Source organism: Rhinoderma darwinii, chromosome 7, assembly GCF_050947455.1.
Source record: "Rhinoderma darwinii isolate aRhiDar2 chromosome 7, aRhiDar2.hap1, whole genome shotgun sequence".
NCBI classification, from domain to species: Eukaryota; Metazoa; Chordata; class Amphibia; order Anura; family Rhinodermatidae; genus Rhinoderma; species Rhinoderma darwinii.
The window spans coordinates 23,260,592-23,283,565 of NC_134693.1; the positions used below are offsets into that span (position 1 = coordinate 23,260,592).

At 40.6% G+C, this 22,974-nt stretch overlaps 1 protein-coding gene across 1 annotated transcript in view; it reads left to right on the forward strand.

Annotated features, from left to right (window-relative positions):
• The first annotated feature begins 751 nt into the window (after positions 1-751).
• Positions 752-22,974, forward strand: part of SLC5A9 (solute carrier family 5 member 9) — a 33,189-nt gene continuing 10,966 nt past the window's right edge. The window contains exons 1-6 of the mRNA XM_075832128.1: positions 752-791; positions 5,976-6,094; positions 7,261-7,332; positions 14,778-14,882; positions 15,303-15,467; positions 18,627-18,732. Of these exons, the coding sequence (XP_075688243.1) occupies positions 782-791; positions 5,976-6,094; positions 7,261-7,332; positions 14,778-14,882; positions 15,303-15,467; positions 18,627-18,732 (577 nt within the window). The 5' untranslated portion in view covers positions 752-781. The remainder of the gene's footprint in view (positions 792-5,975; positions 6,095-7,260; positions 7,333-14,777; positions 14,883-15,302; positions 15,468-18,626; positions 18,733-22,974) is intronic.

Sequence of the window (22,974 nt, forward strand, 5' to 3'; positions counted from 1 at the left end):
GGATGCCGCTGTTAGGCTGAATGCATACGTGCGGATTTGCCACGCGTATTTTCATGCAGCAAATCCGCAGCGTCATACAGTACCGGCAAAGTAAATGAGATTTCAAGAAATCTCATCTACACGGGGCAGATTTTTTTCTGCACATAAATTGACCTGTGGTGCGGATTTTAAAATCCGCAGAATGTCAATTTGTCTTGCGTTTCCGCTTGCAATTTGTGTCTGCCTAGGTTTAAAGAAAAATGCACCAAAATACGCAGCACCTATTTCCACATCAAAATGCAAAAAACGCACCTAAAAATGCATCAAATAACGCATCATTAGGTGCGGTTATAGCTGCAGAATTACGTGTGTATACCTGCGATTTTGATGCAGATTTTCTGCATCAATTTACGCAACATGTGCATTCAGCCTTAGGCACCAGTGTAAGGCATCTGTCACCTATAGGCTATATTGGCATCCGTTTAAAGTGTGCGTCATAAAAAATTGCTGAGAAGCTCAATCTTCAAACGCTTCACACGTTTGTCTGCTGCCTGTGAATTTGGCAAATGGACATTTATTGGAACAACCAGTTTAGAGGAATTCGATTTGAGTTTCCGCATGTGATCAAAATCTAATTGAATAGATACAGAAGCAGGTGTGCACATTACTCTACCTGTATAACTTGTACTCTACCCCCAGGCAAACAGTAGTAGCTGGAAATATGCAATGGGCGACACGAGAATCAAGAGAATATCAAAGGGATGATACTGTCAGCAGATAGAGAACTACCGAAGTTCCCAGCATGGACACAGGTACAGTTTTTGTCATTTTTTGTAAGGTTATTTTCATGATTCGGCTTGTACTTATACCAACAATGATAACATAATAATTCCAGTGATTGATATTTAGGGATTCAAGAACAGAAACTTTGGTGAGAAAAATAGCCGTACTACATGGACTTTGCTTTGAGCAGATCTGATATGTGACGTTACTATCCAAACCTCGACTGCTGCTCACATAATAGTAGTTGTGATGTAGACATAAGGGATACAGGTGGACATGTCTATAGACTACAATTTACGCTCGTCCCTTTATAATTGTTATTCTTGTTTTTGCTGTAATTGCGTAGCAGATCCCGGTCACAGGTCCATGTCAAGTGTCTGACAGCAGAATTAGGATTGTGTATTACTTGTTTTGAAGTCCATATTCTGTCTTATTAAATGCAGTAGAATTAGGGCATGTTCACACGTGGCAGAATTTTTTTGCTGCAAATGTTGGTGCAGATTCGGGGCAATTAATCAACGAATCTGCACCAACATTTGCATATTTGACGGGTAATTCAGACGTTGCAGATATCACAGCGGACTTGCCACAGATTTCAGTTTTTGCATTGCATAGGCTGAAATACGCAGTGAAATTTCGCTGCTTCTCCAAAAAACGTCATGAGCTGCTGCGGAGGGAGATTGTGCACCGCAGCCTGATTTCCGCACAGTTATTTTCCGCAACGTCTGAACTGTTTCCTAAAACACGTCTGAACGTGGCCTTACTAATGTTATTGCTGAAGGTTTTAATCACTAATAAATGATCTTCTGTTTTCTATTAATCATTACCAAGTCTCACTGTCAGGTCCAAGAGATTTCACACGTCCTGCTTATTCATGGATATTTTTTAACTAAATCACAGTAGATGGTGTTCTAAGTGGAGAATACAGAGGCACAGGGGTAAGGGTATGTTCACACACACTAATTATGGACGTAATTGGGGCGTTTTTGCCCCGAATTACGTCCGAAAAATGCGGCTTGAAAGCGTTGACAAACATCTGCCCATTGAAAGCAATGGGCTGATGTTTGTCTGTTCACACGAGGCGTATATTTACGCACCGCTGTCAAATGACGGCGCGTAAATAGACGCCCGCATCAAAGAAGTGACCTGTCACTTCTTGGGGCGTAATTGGAGCCGTTATTCATTGACTCCAATGAAAAGCAGCGCCAATTACGTCCGTATTGGACGCGGCGTTCAAGCGCCTGCACATGCCGTTACGGCTGAAATTACGGCCGTTACGGACGCTGTCGTGTGAACATACCCTAAGGTTCATAAATAAGGGTCTATCTAGACATGTGTCCAGGATCACACATTTAGGCTACATGCACACGTTGCGGAATTTGGTGCAGAAAATCTACAAACAAAATGCAGGTAAATGCAGTTAATTTTGCAGGTAAAATCCACATTTGACGTATATGGCTACGTCATAGCCAGGAAGGGGAAGTATGGAGCGGGCTCTTGGGCTGAGCCCGCTCCATACAATGTGGTTGTTGGCTGTATGTTACACTTCACAGCACTTAAGCGCGATCCCGCTCATTTAACCTGTTAAATGCTGCAGTCAATAGGGACCGTGGCATTTAAATAGTTAGAAACAGGGGGGCTTAATAGAAGCCTGTCAGAAAGAACATATACTGCAATACATTAGTATTGCAGTATATAGTGCAAGCGATCCAACGATCGCTGCTTGAAGTCTCCTAGGGGGACTAATAAAAAAAGTAAAAATTAGTAAAATAAAGCTTTTTTTTATCTCTCATCCCCTTCCCAGTATGCAACCCTAGTGCAGAAATTTAGGACTGTACTGTAGCGATTAATAGAAGGTATATAGCTTAGAGCTGGGGTGCACATTTTTGGTCCCAGGGCCACATTGTCAGATTGTACTACTCCCAAGTGCCGCAATAAAACGTAAGGAGAGTTATGGAAAACAATAAAAACTACAATGGAGAAAACCATTACCGTACATGTCTCAGATGGTTATACCCCGCAATGTGGCTAAAACTGCTGCACTGTTTATACCTAGAGCAGGGCTTAAGGGAGGGTGAGCATTGTTGCCAACATTTGACATTTTTTTCCAGGGACACTTAGGGTGTGGCATCTGTGCTGGGTGTGTATTATGGGGGTGTGGTTTAACTGATGAGTGTGGCTAGTGGGCGTGGCTTTATTTCCAGAATTTCTGCATACAAATAAACGAACAAAAATGTCTGCACTAGTTTGGCTGACAACTACTATGGTGGACGATAACTCTCTGGTTATCTGGTTGTTTACAGGCAGGTGATGTCTCACTTTATCACTAGGGCTAGGCGATATGTGCTGACCACTAATGGTAGCGTAAAAACCAGCGTAGATAGTGCCACACTCAATGCCCCTTGTAGATGGTGCTCCACATTGCTCCCTGTAAATTATGCCACACACCGCTCCCTGTAGATATTGCCACATGCTGTGCCCCTTGTAGATGGTGCACCACACTGCTCCCTGTAGATATTACCACACACTGCTCCATGTAGATATTGCTACCCAGCCCCCCTGAAGATGGTGTTCCACACTGCCCCCAGTAGATATTGCCATGCACTGATTTCTGTAGATAATGCCACAATGCCCCCTGTAGATAGTGCCACACATCTCCTTTTTGGATAATGCCACATTGCCCTCTGTAGACAGTGCCACACAGCCTGCCTGTAGATGGTGCCACACAGCACCCTGTAGATAGTGCCATACAGCCCCCCCCTGTAGCTGATGCCAGACAGCACCCTGTAGATGGTGCCACACAGCACCCTGTAGATAGTGCCACACACACCGCCAAGTAGATAGTGCCACATCCACCCCCTGTATATAGTGTCACACACTCCCCCCTCTAGATAGTACTACACACCCCCTTGTAGATAGTGCCAAACCCCCCCCCCTCCCTGTAGATACAGCCATTGTGACTCCCTCTAGGAGGGGAATCCCCAGCCAGAGCATTGCGATCAGGGATTCCTCTCCTGGAGGAGCCCCTGACATCCCTGTCCATATAGGTATAGTGATACCAAGGGCTCTTCCAGTAATGAAATCCACGGCCAAAGCATCGGCAACGCACTGGCCGGGGATTCCGACACTCCAGGAGGAGCCCCTGTCTTTACTGTCCATACAGTAATCCCCCCTAACGGTGTCCTTCATAACAGTGCCATACCCACAGTGTCACCATAACAGTGCCAGACACATAGTGTCCTTCATGACAATGCCAGCCACACATTAACCCCTGTAAACACTGCACATTTTATTTGTGCCCGCCACCCAGCATGCCCATAATAGTGCCAGCCACTCTTTGCCCCTGATAACAGTGCCAGCCACACAGTGTTCCTCATAACAATGTCAGTCACAGTGTCCCCCATAACAGTGCCAGCCACACAGTGTGCCTCATAACAGTACCAGCCACGCAGTATCTCTCATAACAATGCCAGCCATACAGTGTCCCTCATAACAGTGCCAGCCACACAGTGTGCCTCATAACAGTACCAGCCACGCAGTGTCCCTCCTAACAATGCCAGCCATACAGTGTCCCTCAAAACAGTACCAGCCACACAGTGTCCCACATAGTGCCAGCCACAGAGTGCCTCATAACAGTGCCAGCCAAACAGTGTCCCTGATAACAGTGCCAGCCACACAGTGTCTCTCATAACAATGCCGCCACACAGTGTCCCTCATAACATTGCCATCCATACAGTATCCCTTATAACAGTACCAGACGCACAGTGTCCCTCATAACAGTGCCCGCCACACAGTGTCCCTCATAACAATGCCAGCCATACAGTGACCTTTATAACAGTGCCAGTCACACAGTGAGAAATACTACATAAAAATATATACTATTTTTATTAGACTGATTGTTTATAGGACCGAGGCCAGGCAGGCAAGTGTGCAGGTTTATTTAATAGGGAGAAAGGAAGAAGACCCCTCTGGCATCGGCTCACCATGGGAAACAAAGGATCAGACATGTCTAAATCTAACATGGCCGATAAAAATGTTTTTACCCACTTCTCCCATTAGGGGGTTTTCAGGAATCCCCCATACACATTAGTTCATAAGCAAATCCCGCTTTCTGAGCTAAATGTTTATTAAATAAATGTGTCCCAGAGGTGGGACCCGCATCTATCTGACATTTATGACATATCCTGTGGATATGCCATAAATGTCACTCGTGGGAAAACCCCTTTAAGGCCAGAATCATACACAAAGTTTTGATGCAGTTTTTGGATCAGTTTTTTTCAGCCAAAGCCAGGAGTAGATCCAAATGGATGGAGAGGTATAAAAAACTAAAAAATTATGCATCTCCTTTCCTGTGTGTCCACTCTTGTGTTTTGCTATAGAAAACGGAGGTAAAAACTGCAGGTCAGGCTGGAATCACAGCGCCGTTTTCAGGGCAGATTTTGATGCAGGAGTGGATTCAAAAGGAAGTGGATGTATAAAGGAGGATCTTATACTTTTTCTTCTTGTTGGATCCACTCCTGGCTTTGGCTCAAAAAATGGCATCAAAAACTGGATCAAAAACTGTAAGTGTGATTCCAGCCTTAGGGTATGTTCACACTGAGTTTTTGACGAGTTTTTTGACGTGGAAACCGCGCTGCAAAACTCGGCAAAAACCAGCCGAAAATGCCTCCCATTGATTTCAATGGGGGGGTGCGAAGGCGTCTTTTTCCCGCGAGCGGTAAAACCGTCTCGCGGGAGAAAGAATGGACATGCCCTATCTTCGGGCGCTTACGCCTCCGACCTCCCATTGACATCAATGGGAGGCAGAGAAAGCGTATTTCGCAAAGTTTTATGCCCGCGACGATCAATGGCCGCTGGCGAAAAACGCTGCGAAAAACACCGGCGTGCAGGCAGAGGAAAATCTGCCTCAAACTTCAAAACAGAATTTTGAGGCAGAATTTCCGCCTGCAAAAAACTCAGTGTGAACCCGGCCTAACAGTCCATTGAGAAATTACAAGTAAAGAAGAGATGGAGCTATACTTTTAGTTGAGTGAATTAGAGATTGTCAACAATTAGTTTCAAGCATGACACAATTAGCTGATGGATATGCTAAATTAATAATTGTTAGACAGCTGTCAGCATGTTGATAAAGTCTGTTAGTTATTAACGTCTGGTTAGTAATCAATATGTGGAAAAGTTCTACTTCATCTGAAAGAGATTCATCACTTCACCAGGAAACATGGACAATGCCACCGAGGCCCCGTCTACTGGTCTTAAACACGCCACCTTCGAGATTCCTGATATAATTGTCGTTGTGGTTTATTTTGTGTTTGTCCTAGCCGTTGGAATATGGGTAAGTCCATAAATATTAAAATGTTATCTCTTATACGTTACAGTTTAGCCTGTTTGTACAATATGATGAATTCTTTCTTAGGCTATGGTTATAATTTAATGTATTGCCCTATTAGAATTGCTGCCTCAGCTAATCCTACATTTCTAGCTTGTGTCTACAACCATTGGGCAAGGTTTCTTGTTTCTTGGCAGGAACATAGAGCAGCAGGCGACAATGTTGACAAGTAGAAGGTACCAGAGATGTCCGGCACATTTGCAGTCACTGTGGTCCGGACTATTGATCTCGAAAAAGATCAATGGATCTTATTGAAAAAAAAAAATGGACCATTGACCAAGAAACAAAAAATGATTCATGGGTCACTAAAAACAGTTTCTTATTTGAAATTAGTCAAATTCTGATCATTATGACCCGATGAGCACTTATTCAGCTATCAACATAAAATCTGATATCTAATCCATATATATGTCCAGGGGTTTCTTTATGATTTTTTTTTTTCGTTTTTTTTAGGGTTCGGGCCTATGTATTTCTATCTCCAGGCAGATAAAATACTCGGCCAAGGATGTTAGATCGCATTGTGTATTGTGATATCAAAAAGGACATGTCACCTCTCCTGAGATGTCTGTTCTAGTAAATACTTGTATTCCCCAGGAAATGACAAATCTGGAGCATCTTTTCTTAGGGCTCTGTGTTGTACCATTTCTCTATTATTCCTCCTTGAAATGTATAAAAAAAAATTGACATCCGGGTGTTACAATTCCCCTTGTCAAAGGGGCGTGTCCCTGCACAGTCTGACAATATCCAATCAGTGCTGACAGAGTGAGACTGTAGGGACACGCCTCCTTTGACAAAAAGAATGGCGACACCTAGTTGTCAATTTATTCATACATTTCTAGGAGGAATGACAGAGGAACGGCACTAGAAAAGATGCTCCAGAACTATATAGATATGTTTGAGATGGGACAGGTCCTCTTTATGTCTTTAGGAGCTTTCGTATATCCATCCTTTGTCTTTTCATTCATATAGAACTATTTTATCTACGAGAACACAAAATTTTAGAATGAAAATTAATGTTCAAAATATTTTCCACATTGCACATTGGGAATTAGTATGTAAATGTATAAAACCTCTAACTAATAGTACACTAAACTATTTTTCCATTTTTGCAGTCTTCTGTCCGTGCAAGTCGGGGAACTGTAGGAGGATATTTCCTAGCTGGAAGAACAATGACCTGGTGGCCTGTAAGGACAAACACACCATATTGGCTTATACTACTGACGATGACCTGTAGTTATATCCATGTTTCCATTCCTTTCTATAGTCATCCAGGCTTCTTATATTGGAAGCAATAGTTATCTGTTTACTTACGACTTGTCACCGATGAGGGTTACATACATAGATCCCTATAAATACCTCTAACTTCCATGGATGAGCTATAAGTAAACAAGTCCCATCAAAGCATCTGCCCCCACCGAGATACGCTGTCAGGGGTCAAACTATAACACACACTATACTAAAAACAAGATCCCGCCTGGTGCACTGTTTATTTCAGATATTTTTATGAAGAATGTATAAAAGTCCATTTAAAGGGATTGTCCAGATCAGACAACATGTTGCCACATCCAGCCCATCTTCATAATAGATCACTTGGAGAAGTTGCTAGCAAGTTTTAATATCCCCTGCAGCAACGTCTTTTGTGTAATACACAGATGAGCCATGTGCTCCATAGAAAGATATGCTCATTGCAGTGTCAGCCAGTCATTGAGCTAAATATTTAATTCCTTGCTACCTGCAGCTGCCACTAGAGGGAGCTTACTGCATACAGATTGTAATTGTTAAACGTCATAAGTCCATATTCAAATAGCTCCCCCTTGTGGTGGCTGCGGGCTGCTGGAATTTTATCATTTAACTCTACGGCTGTGTAGCTCAGTTGATTGAGTGTCCGCTATAGTGCCAAAAGGCAGTTTCTGTGTGCTTACAATTGAGGTATAAATATTAATATACAACATTTTTACTGCAAAATGGGTACAGAAATTAGCATTTAGCATTTTTCTGTGAGGTCGGTCTAACATCTTAGGGCATCGAAACAAACGCTCATGTACCAGATCCAGGGGAGCCTCCAAACCAGAACTGCTATTTAACTAAGCAAAGCTTTATCTGGTCAGAAGCTTCCCGTTACGACTGTGTTGGTATGAAGAATAAAGGTTTTACATCCGTTGTTATTGTAGTTAAGGTTCACTGTTCAATTCACTGAGTGAAAACAATGATATTTTGCTATTTATGACACAATGTACCTTTATAATTTCATAAAAATACTGCACAAAAAACTCCACGGCGCATATTTACACCTTTAAAATCTTTGGGGTTTTTTTTGCTTGTCTTTTTTATAAAAATATCTATCAGTGTGTTTTCCTACAACTTTCTGAATACTTTTTAGTAAAAATTATTTTTACATCTTGAGATACAGCAGCTTTGTATTCTGTATACAAAGCAGCTGTATCTAGCGCTGAGACCTGAATTTGTCAAGTCAGCGGCACTGACCTGTGCTATCGATCATATTACAGGTGGATCCTGCCTGTCAGAGATACGTAGAACCCGCTGTCAGTGAACCCAACAGTGCCGCTGACCTGACGGATTCAGGACTCAGCGCACGATACAGCTGCTCTGTATACAGGATACAAAGCAGCTGTATCTCAAAAAGTAAAAATCATTTTTAATAAAAAGTATTTAGAAAGTTGAACAAAACACACTGATAGATATTTTTATAGGTGTACATAGCCTTTAAGTGCCATTTTACTCATCATTTCCCAACACTGACACCTCTATTTAGGCTATGTACACTTTTGCAACTCCAATACTTCTCCAATACTCCAACAACTTTACAAACACTCTTGAATATAAATCTCCTACAGTTTAGTGTCTACAGCTCCTATGCAGATAGAAGTGCCTCTAGCGTTACAGACTACAAACAAACCCTGTGTTGTCTTCCTCTCCTGCCTCCTCTTCTTGTCAACCCTTTAGACAGTAGAGAAGAGCACAAATAGAAATGAGTTTGATTGCAGGGTCATAGCTCTGCGTAGGAGCTGTATACACATAACGATACAATATGTTCATTCAAGGCTATTTGCAAAGTTTTAGATGCATTGGTGCAATAAGAAAATGGTTACAAATGTGTACGGTACATACTCTAAGAGATCCACACATTGCGGAATTGCTGCGTTTTTTCGGTCCGCAATTGTGGACAGAAAAAACACAGCAGAATACAGTAGCAGCAAAGTGGATAAGATTGGACAAGTCTGATCCACATGCTGCGTAAATACTGAGCGGAAAAAACACTCAGAAATTGACCTGCGGTGCGGAAAGATTTATTCTGCATGATGTCAATTGTATTTGCGTAAACGCTGCTTATTTGTTGTGGGATTTCACCATTGAATTCAATGGGGAGGTAAGGCCCGCAACAAATAGCAATTCAGAAAAAAAAAAAAGCCTGATACTTACCCAGAAGTCTGTGGTCTTTCCTCCAGTGCGGCCTCCAGGGATGACGCTTCTTCGCATGTGACCCCTGCAGCCAATCACAGGCTGTGGCGGCGGTCACATGGGATGAAACGTCCCATGTGTCCCCTGCAGCCAATCACAGGCTGTGGCGGTGGTCACATGGGGTGACATCAGAAGGTCGGCCTCCTGGGATGACACTTCATCCTAGGTGACCACCGCTGCCACCAATCACAGGCTGTAGCGGTCTCCTGGGATGAAACATCATCCCAGGAGGCCGGCCCGCAGCGGACATTCCGGGCGAACAACTGCACCACAGTTTGGTGTGGTTTTTCGCCCAGAATTCCATGCCGCGCACAGGACGGTTATGCTGCGTGCTTTTATGCAGCGTATCCGTCCCGTGTGAACCCGGCCTTAAACTTTTTTTTTAGCAGGTTACACTTTATTGTTCATATTTTCATGGTCCAGTATATTAGGTTAGGATTATTGCTTAGGGCCTGTTCACATCAGCGTTTGGTTTTAGTTGATGGGTTTCGTCAGACCTTTCCGTCGGAGGAACCCATCAACGGAAAGGCAAACGGAAACCATTGCTTTCCATTAGCATTACCATTGATTTAAATGGTAATGCTTCCATTGCTAATTGTTTCCGTTTGTCTCCGTTCCGTAAGGTTCATTTTTTTCTGACGAAACCCGTCAATGGAACCTAACGTTGATATGAACACACCCTTAGTATGTTATATACTGTTAATATATAACATTAAATAGAGGCGCTACTGTTTATTGAATGATTTATGGCTGTTGAGATTGTAAACATTTTCATTAGCGATACCGTTGTAATTAAGGGCCTTTATATGGTTTTTGATTCTTAGTATCAATATTATAGTTATTCTTCTGAATATTCTGTCATCTGTTTGGCTCTTCTGGCTTCTTAATAGTCCGTTCATGATTTTTGTGATAAGGCAGAGATTAAAAGGACAATCTCTTTTTGGGGGACCAACAATTAGATGATCACAGGGTGTCCTGATGCTGGGACCACATAAATCAACTGTAATCTGTGGGGGAAATCAGCAGCAAGTATTTAATTCCCTGCAGCGCCTCCACAGGAAAAATTAAGGATTACACAGTTCCTATTGAAACTAATGGGCTGTCTGTGTAAGGCACAGGTGTGCTGAGCCCTCCAGTGCTAGAGACATTTTGGCACATTTATTAATAATGGCTTTAAGACAGATAGCCTAAAGCTAGAGTTGTTAGGCTGAAGATGCTCCAAATTTTTCAGTGACCCGCACGCAAGTTGTTTGATAGATTTGGCGCATCTTGACACATGTTAGACACCTTTGCATGTTTTACACCAGCTGTTGGGCAATATACTTTAGACCAGTATTATACACCACAAAACTGGTGCGTGCAACTGGCTAATCTGACGCATGTCTCGACAAATCTCCAGCCATATTCTAAGTGATGGTCATTTTAAAAACAAAATAATTCAAATGATTATCCCGGGACCACGCTATGGTCCCGGGATAATCATTTAAATTATTTTGTTTTTAAAATGACCAAATAAAACCAATTTTTTTTACAAGACTGCTGGATATACCACTTTCCTCTTTTCATTGCATTAATAGATTTGGCCAACAATATATCCACCAAGAAAATAGGGCAACGAAATGTCAGAACCAAGGCGCAAAGACAATATTAAATCTGCAGCACTTTTTGTAGCTGCTCTCCAGTCTATTTCCAAACGAATAGGCAGCACTACATAAGACTCCAATTCAGTGAAAAAAAGCTTACTTACCCATACGTCAGTGCAATGTTTCAGCCCACATGGGCCTTTCTTAAGCTTTCTCTTTTTCTACTTGCTCTCCAATCTAGCTAGGAGGCCACAATCTATACAGCAGCGTAGCTATAAACTGCAGAAGTAGCAGTGCCCCGGGGTCTAAAGGGGCCTAAAGGCCCATCTGCCGCACAAGAAGACACCAGTCATATAAATAGTACGTGATAAGTGTCGGATAAATCGGAATCCGGCTCGGTGACACGCTTTCTCTACGTGAGTCTATGGAGATCTATGTGTCATCCATCACAGTCTTCAGCAATTCCTGTACCACTATTATTACACAGGGGGGACGGGAACTTCTATCATTAGCTCCCACTGATACTTAGACAGGATCCTGTCACACAGGTATAATGTAGAAGAATATAGTGCAGCCTCCCTGTCTATATACATATGGTTTCTTATATAGAGAGAATGATAATCACAGTGTCCCACAGCATGGAGAAATTGTATGGTCTTTAGCTGATCATGTGATGCTGTGCTGAAGCATCATGGGATTGATAGCAAAGCAGAGAGGAAGAGAAAGCTGGGGAAATCTAAGAATCAAGATGGAAGCTTTTTTAAAGAACATACAAGGCAGAAGTTCAAAGAGTGTGGTATACAGTTAGGTGGGGGGTGCAGACATGGAAAGTTGTGTTACCATTGAAGGTCTTCTTTAAGATCAAGTCCTCCTCATTTGCAATGTTCTTGTCTTGTCCTACACACATGGCTAGTGTATTATATTTTGTTATTATATATTCCTTTTTTTACTTATTATTATTATAGACGTTTGATATAAAAGAGAACTTTGTCACATGAATAGATTCTAGATCTTTCCAAGCATGGTTACTTGTATGTGTTTGGCACTACCCATGTTATTAATGCAAAACTGATAAATACAAAGTTCTGCCAGTTACTAAACAATATATTACTATTCAGTCTTGGCTTTCTTCCCTCTGTAGTTTTGAACCTAAGTCAAAAGACTATTCAGGACACAGAGGAATGTAATAAGTTCTCAGAACTTTCACATGCACCCAAGGGTGATATGGTATTTCCCCCTTCAATGTTTCACAAAGTCTACAAGGAAGAACTCAACAAAAATAATGACGACATATAAACTGTGACTGTTTATTATAGGATACTTCTATCTCAGTGCCAAGATCCATAGCGTGAAACGGAAGTGTCCCAATTGTGAACAATTGTGACCTTGACAGGGGATAAAGCATTGGCAGGCTAGACTTTATGTATGTCTGTATTTCTTGTTCTCTTTCTTATCATAAAGTAAAACGTCCGTTTTCTTAGGTGATATTATCTTAGGTTTTGTGTCTTGCATAAAGACATAGCATAGTTATGTGCACTACTCATGAATCACGGGTGGTTGGGTTATTTGTGGGCGTGGTCTATATATATTCAGGTGCCGGCATATGTCTAATATCTTGGTGCAGCACGCTTTGCACCACCCACAGTTTTTCAAAAGTAAGTATGAATTGAAATAAAGAATATTTCTTGAAGTTTACCCTGTATAAAGTACTAGGAATTATTGCATCTTGGATGTGTTTAACCTTCTGCCAAGCAATTTGTCCCCTCGCACAGTGAGAATGAAGCGGAATTTGCTGTTACAATAAATATTAATTCTTTACCTCCAACTTAAAAAGTGAAGAGAATCACACAAAGAGAAGCATGCATAGTGACTATAGTCAAGTCCTGTTCAAATTCTACATAGGTCTCAGCCAGCAAACCTAGTAAATTTATAACTGGTGGGACTGGTGCGGCATGGTTAATTAATGCTCAGATTTACTTTTCAATAATCAGTTCAGTGAAAGCTCATTCTGTATCTGGTAATGTTTAAAAAGGAGGAAAACCTTTGCACATGAGCTTGTTGGACATTCTAAAACATGGGCATTTATATGGAGTTGGGTCCCATGTTGTTGCTATAACGCCTCAACTCTTCTGGGAATTTTGGAGTGTATATGTGGAGTTTGTGCCATTTCAGCCAAAACAGGTCACAGGCACTGATGTTGGACGAGAAGGTCCGGCTCACAATCGGCATTCCAATTCATCCTAAATGTGTTGGATGGAGTTGAGTTTAGGGCTCCGTGCAGCCAGTTGGGTGCCACCTCACCAAACTCATCCCACCATGTCTTTATGGACCTCGCTGTGTGCACAGGGTCACAGTCATGCTGGAAAAGGAAAGAGCCATCCACTAAACTGTTACCGTAAAGTTGGAAGCGTACGATTGCCTTTACACGCTGTAGCATTTACAATATTCTTCCCTGGAACAAAAGGACCAAACAGCCTCAGTGTATTATCCCTCCTCCAACAAATTTTGCTGTTGGCACTATGCATTCTGGTAGGTAGCATTCTTCTGGCATCTACCAAACCCAGATTCCCCCATCAGACTGTCCGATAGTCATATGTGATTCATTACTCTAGAGAACACTCTGATCCAGAATCCAGTGGTGGCGTGCTTTACACCACTCGAGCCAACACCTGGCATTGTGCTTGGTGATATTAGAATCGTATGCAGCAACCATAGAAACCCATTACATGAAGTGTCTGGACGCACAGTTCTTGGCTGGTGTCACTTCCAGAGGTAGTTTGGAATGCTGTAGTCTGTGATACAATAGAAGATAAGTGATTTTTATGTACCCCGCACTTCAGCCCTAATTGTGAAAAAAGAGGCACAAATCCCTTTACTAACTTAAAAATAAAAAAAAATTAGAGCCGTAAAACGTACATATGAAAAATCATAAAAATGTTTTTGTTTTGTCCTAAGACCTAAAATAGCCGAGGTGTTAAAAGTGGTTGTCTTATGACAAACATTGATATCATATTGCTTGAATATGCCATCAATGTGTCCAATCGGTGTGGTACCAACTGCTGTGAACACCGTTGATCATTAGAACATAGTGGCATCGGTGACAGGAACTTGTATCAGCTTTTGGTGGATCCAATCATAGACGAAGTGGTACGGCGCTTTTGTAGCACGTTCTGATGATTGACGGAGTTCACAGCATTCAGACCTCCACCGATCGGACAATGATGGCAAATCCTGGCGCTATACCATCAATATGTGTCATGAGACAATACCTTTTAAATAGGTCAGCAATTTAGCCAACAAGCCGATCAAGTGTTGATGCCTCTCTTCGGGATTTACAGCAATCAACACCCACTGAGCAGGAACAGGGGAATGGAGTAAATTATGGACACCAAAGTAGCTGCCACGACCTTGTAAATGTTTTGTACCTTGTTTAACTAAATTCCAAGCCAGGTACAACTTCTCTTATAATATAATATGGTGCCTCTAGATCAATGCAAATCTTTTTACATACAAAACGACATCAAGAACTTTGAAATACCGATAACATATTGTCTTCATTCTTGCAGATTGGTGCATCTTTAATGTCCAGCAATGTTGGCAGTGGTCTCTTTGTTGGAATGGCAGGATCGGGAGCTGCGGGAGGTTTGGCAGTCGGAGGTTTTGAATGGAATGTAAGAAAATATTTCACTTACTATTTATTAACCGTAATGCAAATGAGAAGAAATTCTTTAAAGAGTTGGGGGATGAGATTTGTCTTCTCACTTAAAGAAGACAAATATGGCCAATACATAAAATTGGCCAAATATTAGTAAATCAGAAGTTAATGCCCAGTTCGGTAGTCAGGTTTATTTTTCTTACAGAGTTGGTGTTTTCCTATTTAGATTTGGCCACAATTTTTGCAAGAGTGACAACAGGAAGGGCAGCCATTCTGGTTGTCACCTTGGCAATCTTAGCAAATTGCCAAATTGTAACTGATAGAACACAAAATGATAAAATGATAGATGACCATCAGTTTCTGAGGAAATATTCAAAAGTAATAAGCCAATGAAATGCTTAATTCTTAGTGTCATAACACTATAATTTTGCGCTAGGCATCTTGGGTGCTGGTCGCCCTTGGATGGATCTTCGTACCTGTGTATATTGCCTCTGGAGTAGTCACCATGCCTGAGTACTTGGAAAAACGTTTTGGCGGTCACCGGATACGTATCTACATGTCTGTTCTATCACTCATCCTCTACATCTTCACTAAAATATCGGTAAGTTTAAAAACAACTATTTACAATTACTATTACAAATATTCATAGAAGTATCTTTAAGCAGTTCCACCCTAAATATTGTATGGCACACCCACGTATATTAGGTGTACTAAGTTTTATTCTGAGCAAAAATATAGATACAGAAAATGAACATGTTGTTCAAACATGAGTAAGTGCCTCTATTACATGTATCGTAACCTGTACACAAAGAGGTACCGAGAAAGGAAAAAGCAGAAAAAAAACAAAACACAAAAAGTCTAAAATTCTGTGCTGATTAATTTCATAATATATCTGTAGGGAAGAACAATTTTTTTCTTACTTGATAACTTATGAGGCGACCTAACTACATATGGACTTATACAGCAAGAAATAAATATAAATAAAAGCCGTATGATGGGTTCTGAGCCAGGTATCCACCAACCCTGGGTCACATAGCACTCGCATGTTCTGTGTCTATGTTAGGTATACCATTGCTTCTGAGATGTCAAAGATACCTTGAGAAGGTCACATTTGTGAAGTCTGTAACTTCAGACCACTACATATTTCCACAATGAATGGGCTCTATAGAGTGCTGAAAAATCTTCCACACTGCTCATAGGAGATTTTTAATCAAGACTTGAAATGAGCGAATTGATTCTAAACAAATTGAATTTGTAACTCATTTCCCAAAAGTTTTGGACTTTCGCAAATCCAAAAGGTTTGGTATACTTTCTGAACAAATTGCTCATAATGGCGACCGCCATTTTACAGATCAGAAGACAAAAGAAGAGAAAAGAAGAATCACATAACCTCAGGCGGCGGCCCAGTGGGTTTCCCCATAATGCCTTGCAGGTAGTCCTCCCTCTAACACAGCTAATTATGAGGGGTATAGGTGTGAGTCAGTCATTGACAGTCATAAAAGTCACAACCACTATAAACAACCCAACCAGAGAATGCTACTGCTTTGTGACTGGGATACAGAAAGGAGAGACAGGACACCAGACGGAGAGAAAGAGATAGTAAAACACAGTGGATTAGTGCCTGTGGGTATGTTTTATAGTTAGAAGAAAAGATAGATCTACAATAATTTGATAGAGAGATAGTGTTAGGCAGGCAAAGGCAGCCATTGCTGTGAGTGAGTGCTGCTGCAGCTACACAATTCTTGCATTCATTTATGAATCACCAATTTTCATCACATCGTTCACAAATCTTCATTAATAATATTAATCCTGGTGCTGATAGCATGCCTCTGCCTTTTGAAACAGATTTCACAGATGTGACGTCACTCATTGTTCTGCATATATCTAATAGTGCAATCAAAAATTGGCGTATTGTTCTGCGTAAAGAATTTATACAATGCCGTTATATTTCAGTCTGTGTCCAAGTGACAAATTTTTATTCAAATAAATACAGTAAAAAGTCATTGCTTCTTCACTCTCAATGTTGATCACGCACACTGTCACTGGAACATATAGTCACGGTGGTAGAAGTTGTGGATAACAACACCAAACCAGTTGACACTTCGCTAAAAGGGATAATTTGGATCGCTGGATTAAAAGCCATCGGTTCTTGCTATAGACACTGCAGGCATCTGACCCCAAAATGGGATGATTTTTAGACCGCTTGTAAAAAAGCCATTGCTTCTTCCGATACCAGTGTGTGTGTGTGTGTGTGTGTGTGTGTGTGTGTGTGTGTGTGTGTGTGTGTGTGTGTGTGTGTGTGTGTGTGTATGTGTATATATAAACACCGGCAGGCATCTGCTATCAAAAAGGAATGATTTGTGGACATTTTTTTTATTTTAAAAAGCATAAAAAATCAGAAAGTACAGTATGTTTTTACACCATCTGTTTGCTACCTCCGGCTACCATCCGTTTACCCATAGCCATATATGTTGCTGTCACTTTGACATTACTAATGCTGCCTTGGCGTTAAAGGGGTTGGATACAGTCCTAGACGACATCAGACTGTCATACACAACTTTTCACAGCACTCAGAGCACTTTTGATTTGCGACAAATTTAATAGGACCAAATAGAATTTGATAGCCGGTTCCATCGAGTCGGACCCGAAATTAATTTTGGGAAATTCACTCATTTTTAATCTAGACTGTTTACAAGTTGCTTCAATTTTTTATTTTAGATACTTTAGAGCAAGAAAAATATTTGCAAAGATAGACATTTCCTTTAAGTAAACATTGCCATGCTAAATAATATATATATATATATATATATATATATATATATTTATTTATTTATTTTTTATTTTTTTTCAAAGTGACAATGATGATATTGTAGAAATATATTGTCAATATTTTTAAAGTTAAAGTAACACTAAATGAGCAAAATAAACATAAAAATTTACAAAATCCAAACAATTCCTTTTTTTTTTTTTGCTTTCTTTCCTTTGATCCTACTTTGTCTCAGATTAGAATCAAAACAAATAACTACATAAATTCTTCTCTATGTGTCCCAGGAGATCAGTTGTTTCCCCTTCCTCCATCTCACAATCCATATCTAGCTGTAAGGCAACTGGCTGCAGAAGGTGCCTTTCCCCAGTGCTCTGTCTGTAATAGGAGATCAGGAATGCTTAGACACACCACTTGGCTAAGCCCCACTCCCAAAATCATATGTCAGCTAAACATTAAAGGGATTGGGAGGAAATTAACGCCTGAGTTCTTTGTTTATTTCAGAAACATGATCCTGCAGCCTGTCAAATTGTTAAAAACTACTGCCTACTTTTATCTACTTTTTCTAGGTTTACTGTTCCTTTAAGCAGTAAATGTTTTATATATATATATATATAGAAAAATGTTTTTGTTTTTTTATAATACTCATTTGTGACGGCTCCACTTGAAGGGGTTGTCTCATGGAGACAGTCCCACATTTCCCCTGCAGTGGTCATCGCTGCTGGGGAAATGCTGCATTACATGCTGGCCAATCAAATCAATAGCCGTCCTTGTAATGTAAGGACGCAATGGGTCTGACAGAACGGCTCTCCACCCTGCCACATAGACAGAGGTCCAAATAGGGAATATGGACAGTGTTTGTCACCATTGGCCAACTCCTTTATACTGATGCATTGCTCTACTTTATTTACTTATTATATGCTTTGAATGAGTTCATAACGAGATTGATGGTAATTTTCATATATCTTTTTTCTGTTTATACCTTTTTTGTTTTAGACAGATATTTATTCTGGAGCTCTATTCATCCAAGTCTCTCTGGGTTGGAACATTTACCTGTCCACAGTTATATTACTAGTAGTCACAGCAGTTTACACTGTTGCTGGTAACTATCTTTATATTGCATCTTGTTTATGTAATTACTGGGTGGATGGTGAGATGATAATTTTTTTTTGTTTTCAATAGCGTGTGGAGTTTATAGCTTATAGTCAAAGGGGTTGTCCAGTTTGGGGGCTGTTTTTTATACTGACGACCTATCCACAGGATGAGTCATCAGAGTATATGATCGGTCCCACCCGGACACCGCACCGATCAGATGTTCCGGCTGCCTCTGTGCACAGAAAGTTAAGCAGGGGTCGGTGTCGTAAATAGAAGGCTTCCGTGCTGGGTTACTGCACTTGAATAGGAGCAGAGCTGCAGTCCTGCAGCACGGCCGCTATATAGTGGTCTGACCCTTCTGCTTCCGGACCATCCCTTCCATAACTTCCTGCGCCCGCAAGGAGTTGGAACAGCTGATTGGTACAAAGTCCGGGTGTCGGACCCCCACTGATCATATACTGATGACCTATCATGTGGATAGGTCATCAGAATAAAAAACAACCATCAACCTAGACGACCCCTTTAAAGAAGACCAGTCAGCTCTGCTGACATGTAGATAGAGCTGAGTGAATTTCCCAAAATTTGTTTCAGTCTATAAATTTCCTGTAAATAAAAAGTACCCCAATTATCCTGAGAACTCGTGTTTCTCTGATGTCTTCTAGGACTGTATCCAAGTTAAAACCAAGCCCTTTCTAGCTGTTTAACACCAAGACAGCATGTAGTGTCAAAGTCACAGCAACATTTGTGTACCACAAACCCCAAAAGTTTTGGAATTTGCCAAATCCGAAACTTTTGAAAAATTCAGACTGAATTAGATTAGTTCATCTCTACATGTAATTTTTAGTAAATACTTGAGTTCCCAATAAAATATCAATTCTGGAGCATTTTTTCTTACAATTCTGTGTTGTGATGTTCCTTAGTTATTCCTCCTGGAAATGTATAAATAAATTGACAACTAGGTGTTACCATTCACCTTGTGCCTACGCAGTCTCACTCTGTCAACATCTACTGACTAGTGACATGTTTCATTTATAAGGCTGGATTCACACATCGCATATTTCTTGCAGATTTTGATGCAGATCTTTTTAGTCAAAGCCAGAAATGGTTTCAAAAGAAATGAGAAATATAAAAAAATAACTTATACTTCTCTTTGTTCGTGGATCCACTTCTAGCTTTGGCTCAAATATCTGCAACAAATATGTGATGTGTGAATCCAGCCTTAAGGTATGGTAACCCCCCCCCCCCAGTTGTCAGTTTGTTCATACATTCCTAAGAGGAATAATAGAGGAACGACACAATGCAGAAATCTAAGAAAAGATGCTCCAGAATTGTTATTTTATGGGTAATATAAGTATTTACTAAGCCAGACATATCAGAAGGTCAGATAGATCCTCTTTAATGAGCTATTAAACCTAAAATAAAGACTGTCCAAAATGAAAAAACAAAAATTGTAAAATGAATCACTGTACCTAATCTGGCCATACACATGAGATATCTCAACCAGCTCAACCAGCAACCATCTCCAACAACTTGCCCATAAACATTTTAGCTCGGTATCTGCTGAGCATGCATGTGTAATTCAATAGGGAGAAGGTTGTCGGACAATCCTTCCGAGATTGTGAAATCAGCGACATGTGTATGGCCAGCCTAGGCCAGTTAAATTTAGTTAAAACAACTAAAAAAAAAACGTGCATGTTGAGGCTAAAAGAAATAAAAAAAACTAAAAGTTAAAAAAATAAAAAATAAACATTTTACAATAAATAAAGTTTATTTACTATAAACACACCACATAAAATAATAGATACAACTTTTTTCTTTTTTTTTTTTTTTAAACTGTGTGGAGCTTAGCGGAAGGGGACTGGGTCAGCTCCTAGCTTGTGACGACTTGGCATATGTGGAGAGCCAAAATTGCTGTACTCTTTTTGGCTTTGTCCTTAAAGGGATTCTCCAATTTAGACAATCTCTATTTGTAAGAAGGATCCCTTGATAATAAGCTGATCACAAAGTGTCCCCCTGCTGGGACCCCTAGTAATCATACAGTGATGTACAATTTCAAGATCTATTGGCCCACATTTACTAAGACTGGAATTTTTTTACTACCGCCTAAGTAACGGAGGCAGTTGGAGTGATTTGCGCCAAATTTATTGAAAGGCGCATGCCTCTTAATAAAGTAGGCACATTTTTAAGTCTCTGAGCAGGTGTAGAATTACGCCATTTTCACTTTGTGGCCTAACCTACATCTCCTTTGAGACCATTCACTTTTCTTGTCACTTTTCAAATTTGTCAAGAGATGAGTAAAGTTGCAAATTTTAACTTAAATTTGTCACACGTCGCCATTTTCGTTTTTTGTCGCAGTTTATGGCAAAAAATGTGGGCAAATATTTCATCCTTTAATTGGCTTTTTCAATATGGATTTACAGCTAATGTATTTATGTAGTGGCCCTTTAAATAAACTGTAAACCTTTTAACCTGTCAAGGACTGGCTCCCAGGTATCATGCCGTAATCACATAAATGCACTTTGTCCAAACCATCAGGATAGGAATGTAAACTAAAGACAGCGATCGCTTAGATAAATAATCTTTTTCTATTACTGACAAGTATTGTGCATGATATCATGGTATCTGCCGGTAATTCCTGATCATGCAAACAAGTTATTGCTAAACACGGACTGAAAACAATGTTTACACTTAGGACATTACAATGAAGGAGTCAACACCATGCTGAAAAAAGTCCACGATCTTTGTCAAATTCACGTTCTGGAAAACAATAATAAATTGATTTAAAGAGTCTCTATCACCAACTTCCCTATCTCCTACCTAATCTAACAGGCGCTTTGATGTAGATAACTACCGTTTGTTTTATTTTAAAAAAACGTTTATCATTGACCAAGTTATGAAAATTTTTTGATTTATGCAAATTTTTTCTAAACACCCAACTGGGTGTTTTTTTCTATTCACCAAGTAGGCATTGTATAGAAAAGAGTACGACGCTGACCAATCAGCGTCATACACTTCTCTTCATTCATGCCCAGTTTTATTCACAGCACAGTCACGCTGTGACGTCACTTCCTCCCGCAGGTCCTTCACCAGAGTGACGGAAGACTGAACTGACATCGTGCCAAGACGTTTATCTGAATCTGCAGGGGCTGGAGGTGATTTCTGTTCAGTCTTCCGTCGCTCCAGTGAAGGACCTGCAGGAGGAAGTGACATCACAGTAGTTATCTACATCAAAGTGCCTATTAGATTAGTTAGGAGATAGGGAAGTTATAAACTGGTGACAGATCCACGTTAACGAAAAGTCAGATATGTGGCTTATTATTCCTGACCATCAGAAATAAATTTACAATATGTTTAAAGAGTTTTACCAGAATTGACCATTATCACCGATCCTGTACTGTCCTGCATTATACATACAACATTGATTGAAATATTTATGTATAATTTATGCAGCCGAAAATATTATCGTGGTCGGCAGCATATCTCCGTGTGTAAACAGGGAGATGCACTGCGGACATGATAGAAATGTATGGGGACGAGTGATCGGAGTAACGGGCACTGGTCCCCAAACATAGCTCTTTGTGAAAGGAGCAAACAAGCGCCAATCAACGAGCTGTCTCATCGGCGCTCGCATGCACGGCCCACATTGGGAAGTGTGAGGATTGTTCACACGCTTAACAAAAAACGTCTGAAAATACGGAGCTGTTTTCATAGAAAAGCAGCCTTCTGATTTTCAGGCGTTTTTGAAGCTGAAAGTGAAGCTTTTTTTAATTTTGAGCTTCTTTTCAAGCTTCTTTTGAGGCTTTTTTGAGTCGTTTTTCATAGTGTTCAATGGAAAATCCGCTCCAAAAAACGCCTCAAGAAATGACATAAACTTCTTTTTACGGAGCGTTTTTTTTACGCTCCGTTTTTTAAAACAGCAGCGTAATATGACGCCCCGTATGAACTAAATGCTGTTTTTCCATTGATTTCAATGGGCAGATGTTTGTAGGCGCTCAGCTTCCGTTTTTTCAGGCGTTTTTCGAGGCATAAACGCCTTGAAATACGCCTGAAAACACTGCGTGTGAACATACCCTAAGAGGACTTTTACTGCCAGGTTTTTCCACAGATCACAGCTGATCGCTGGGGGACCCAGCAGAGGAACACGTTGTAATCAGCTAATTGGGTCAAGGGACCTATCTAACAATTAGGAATGGTTCACAGGGGAGAACTACAATATTACACATGCAAATAACATGTATCTCTACTCAAT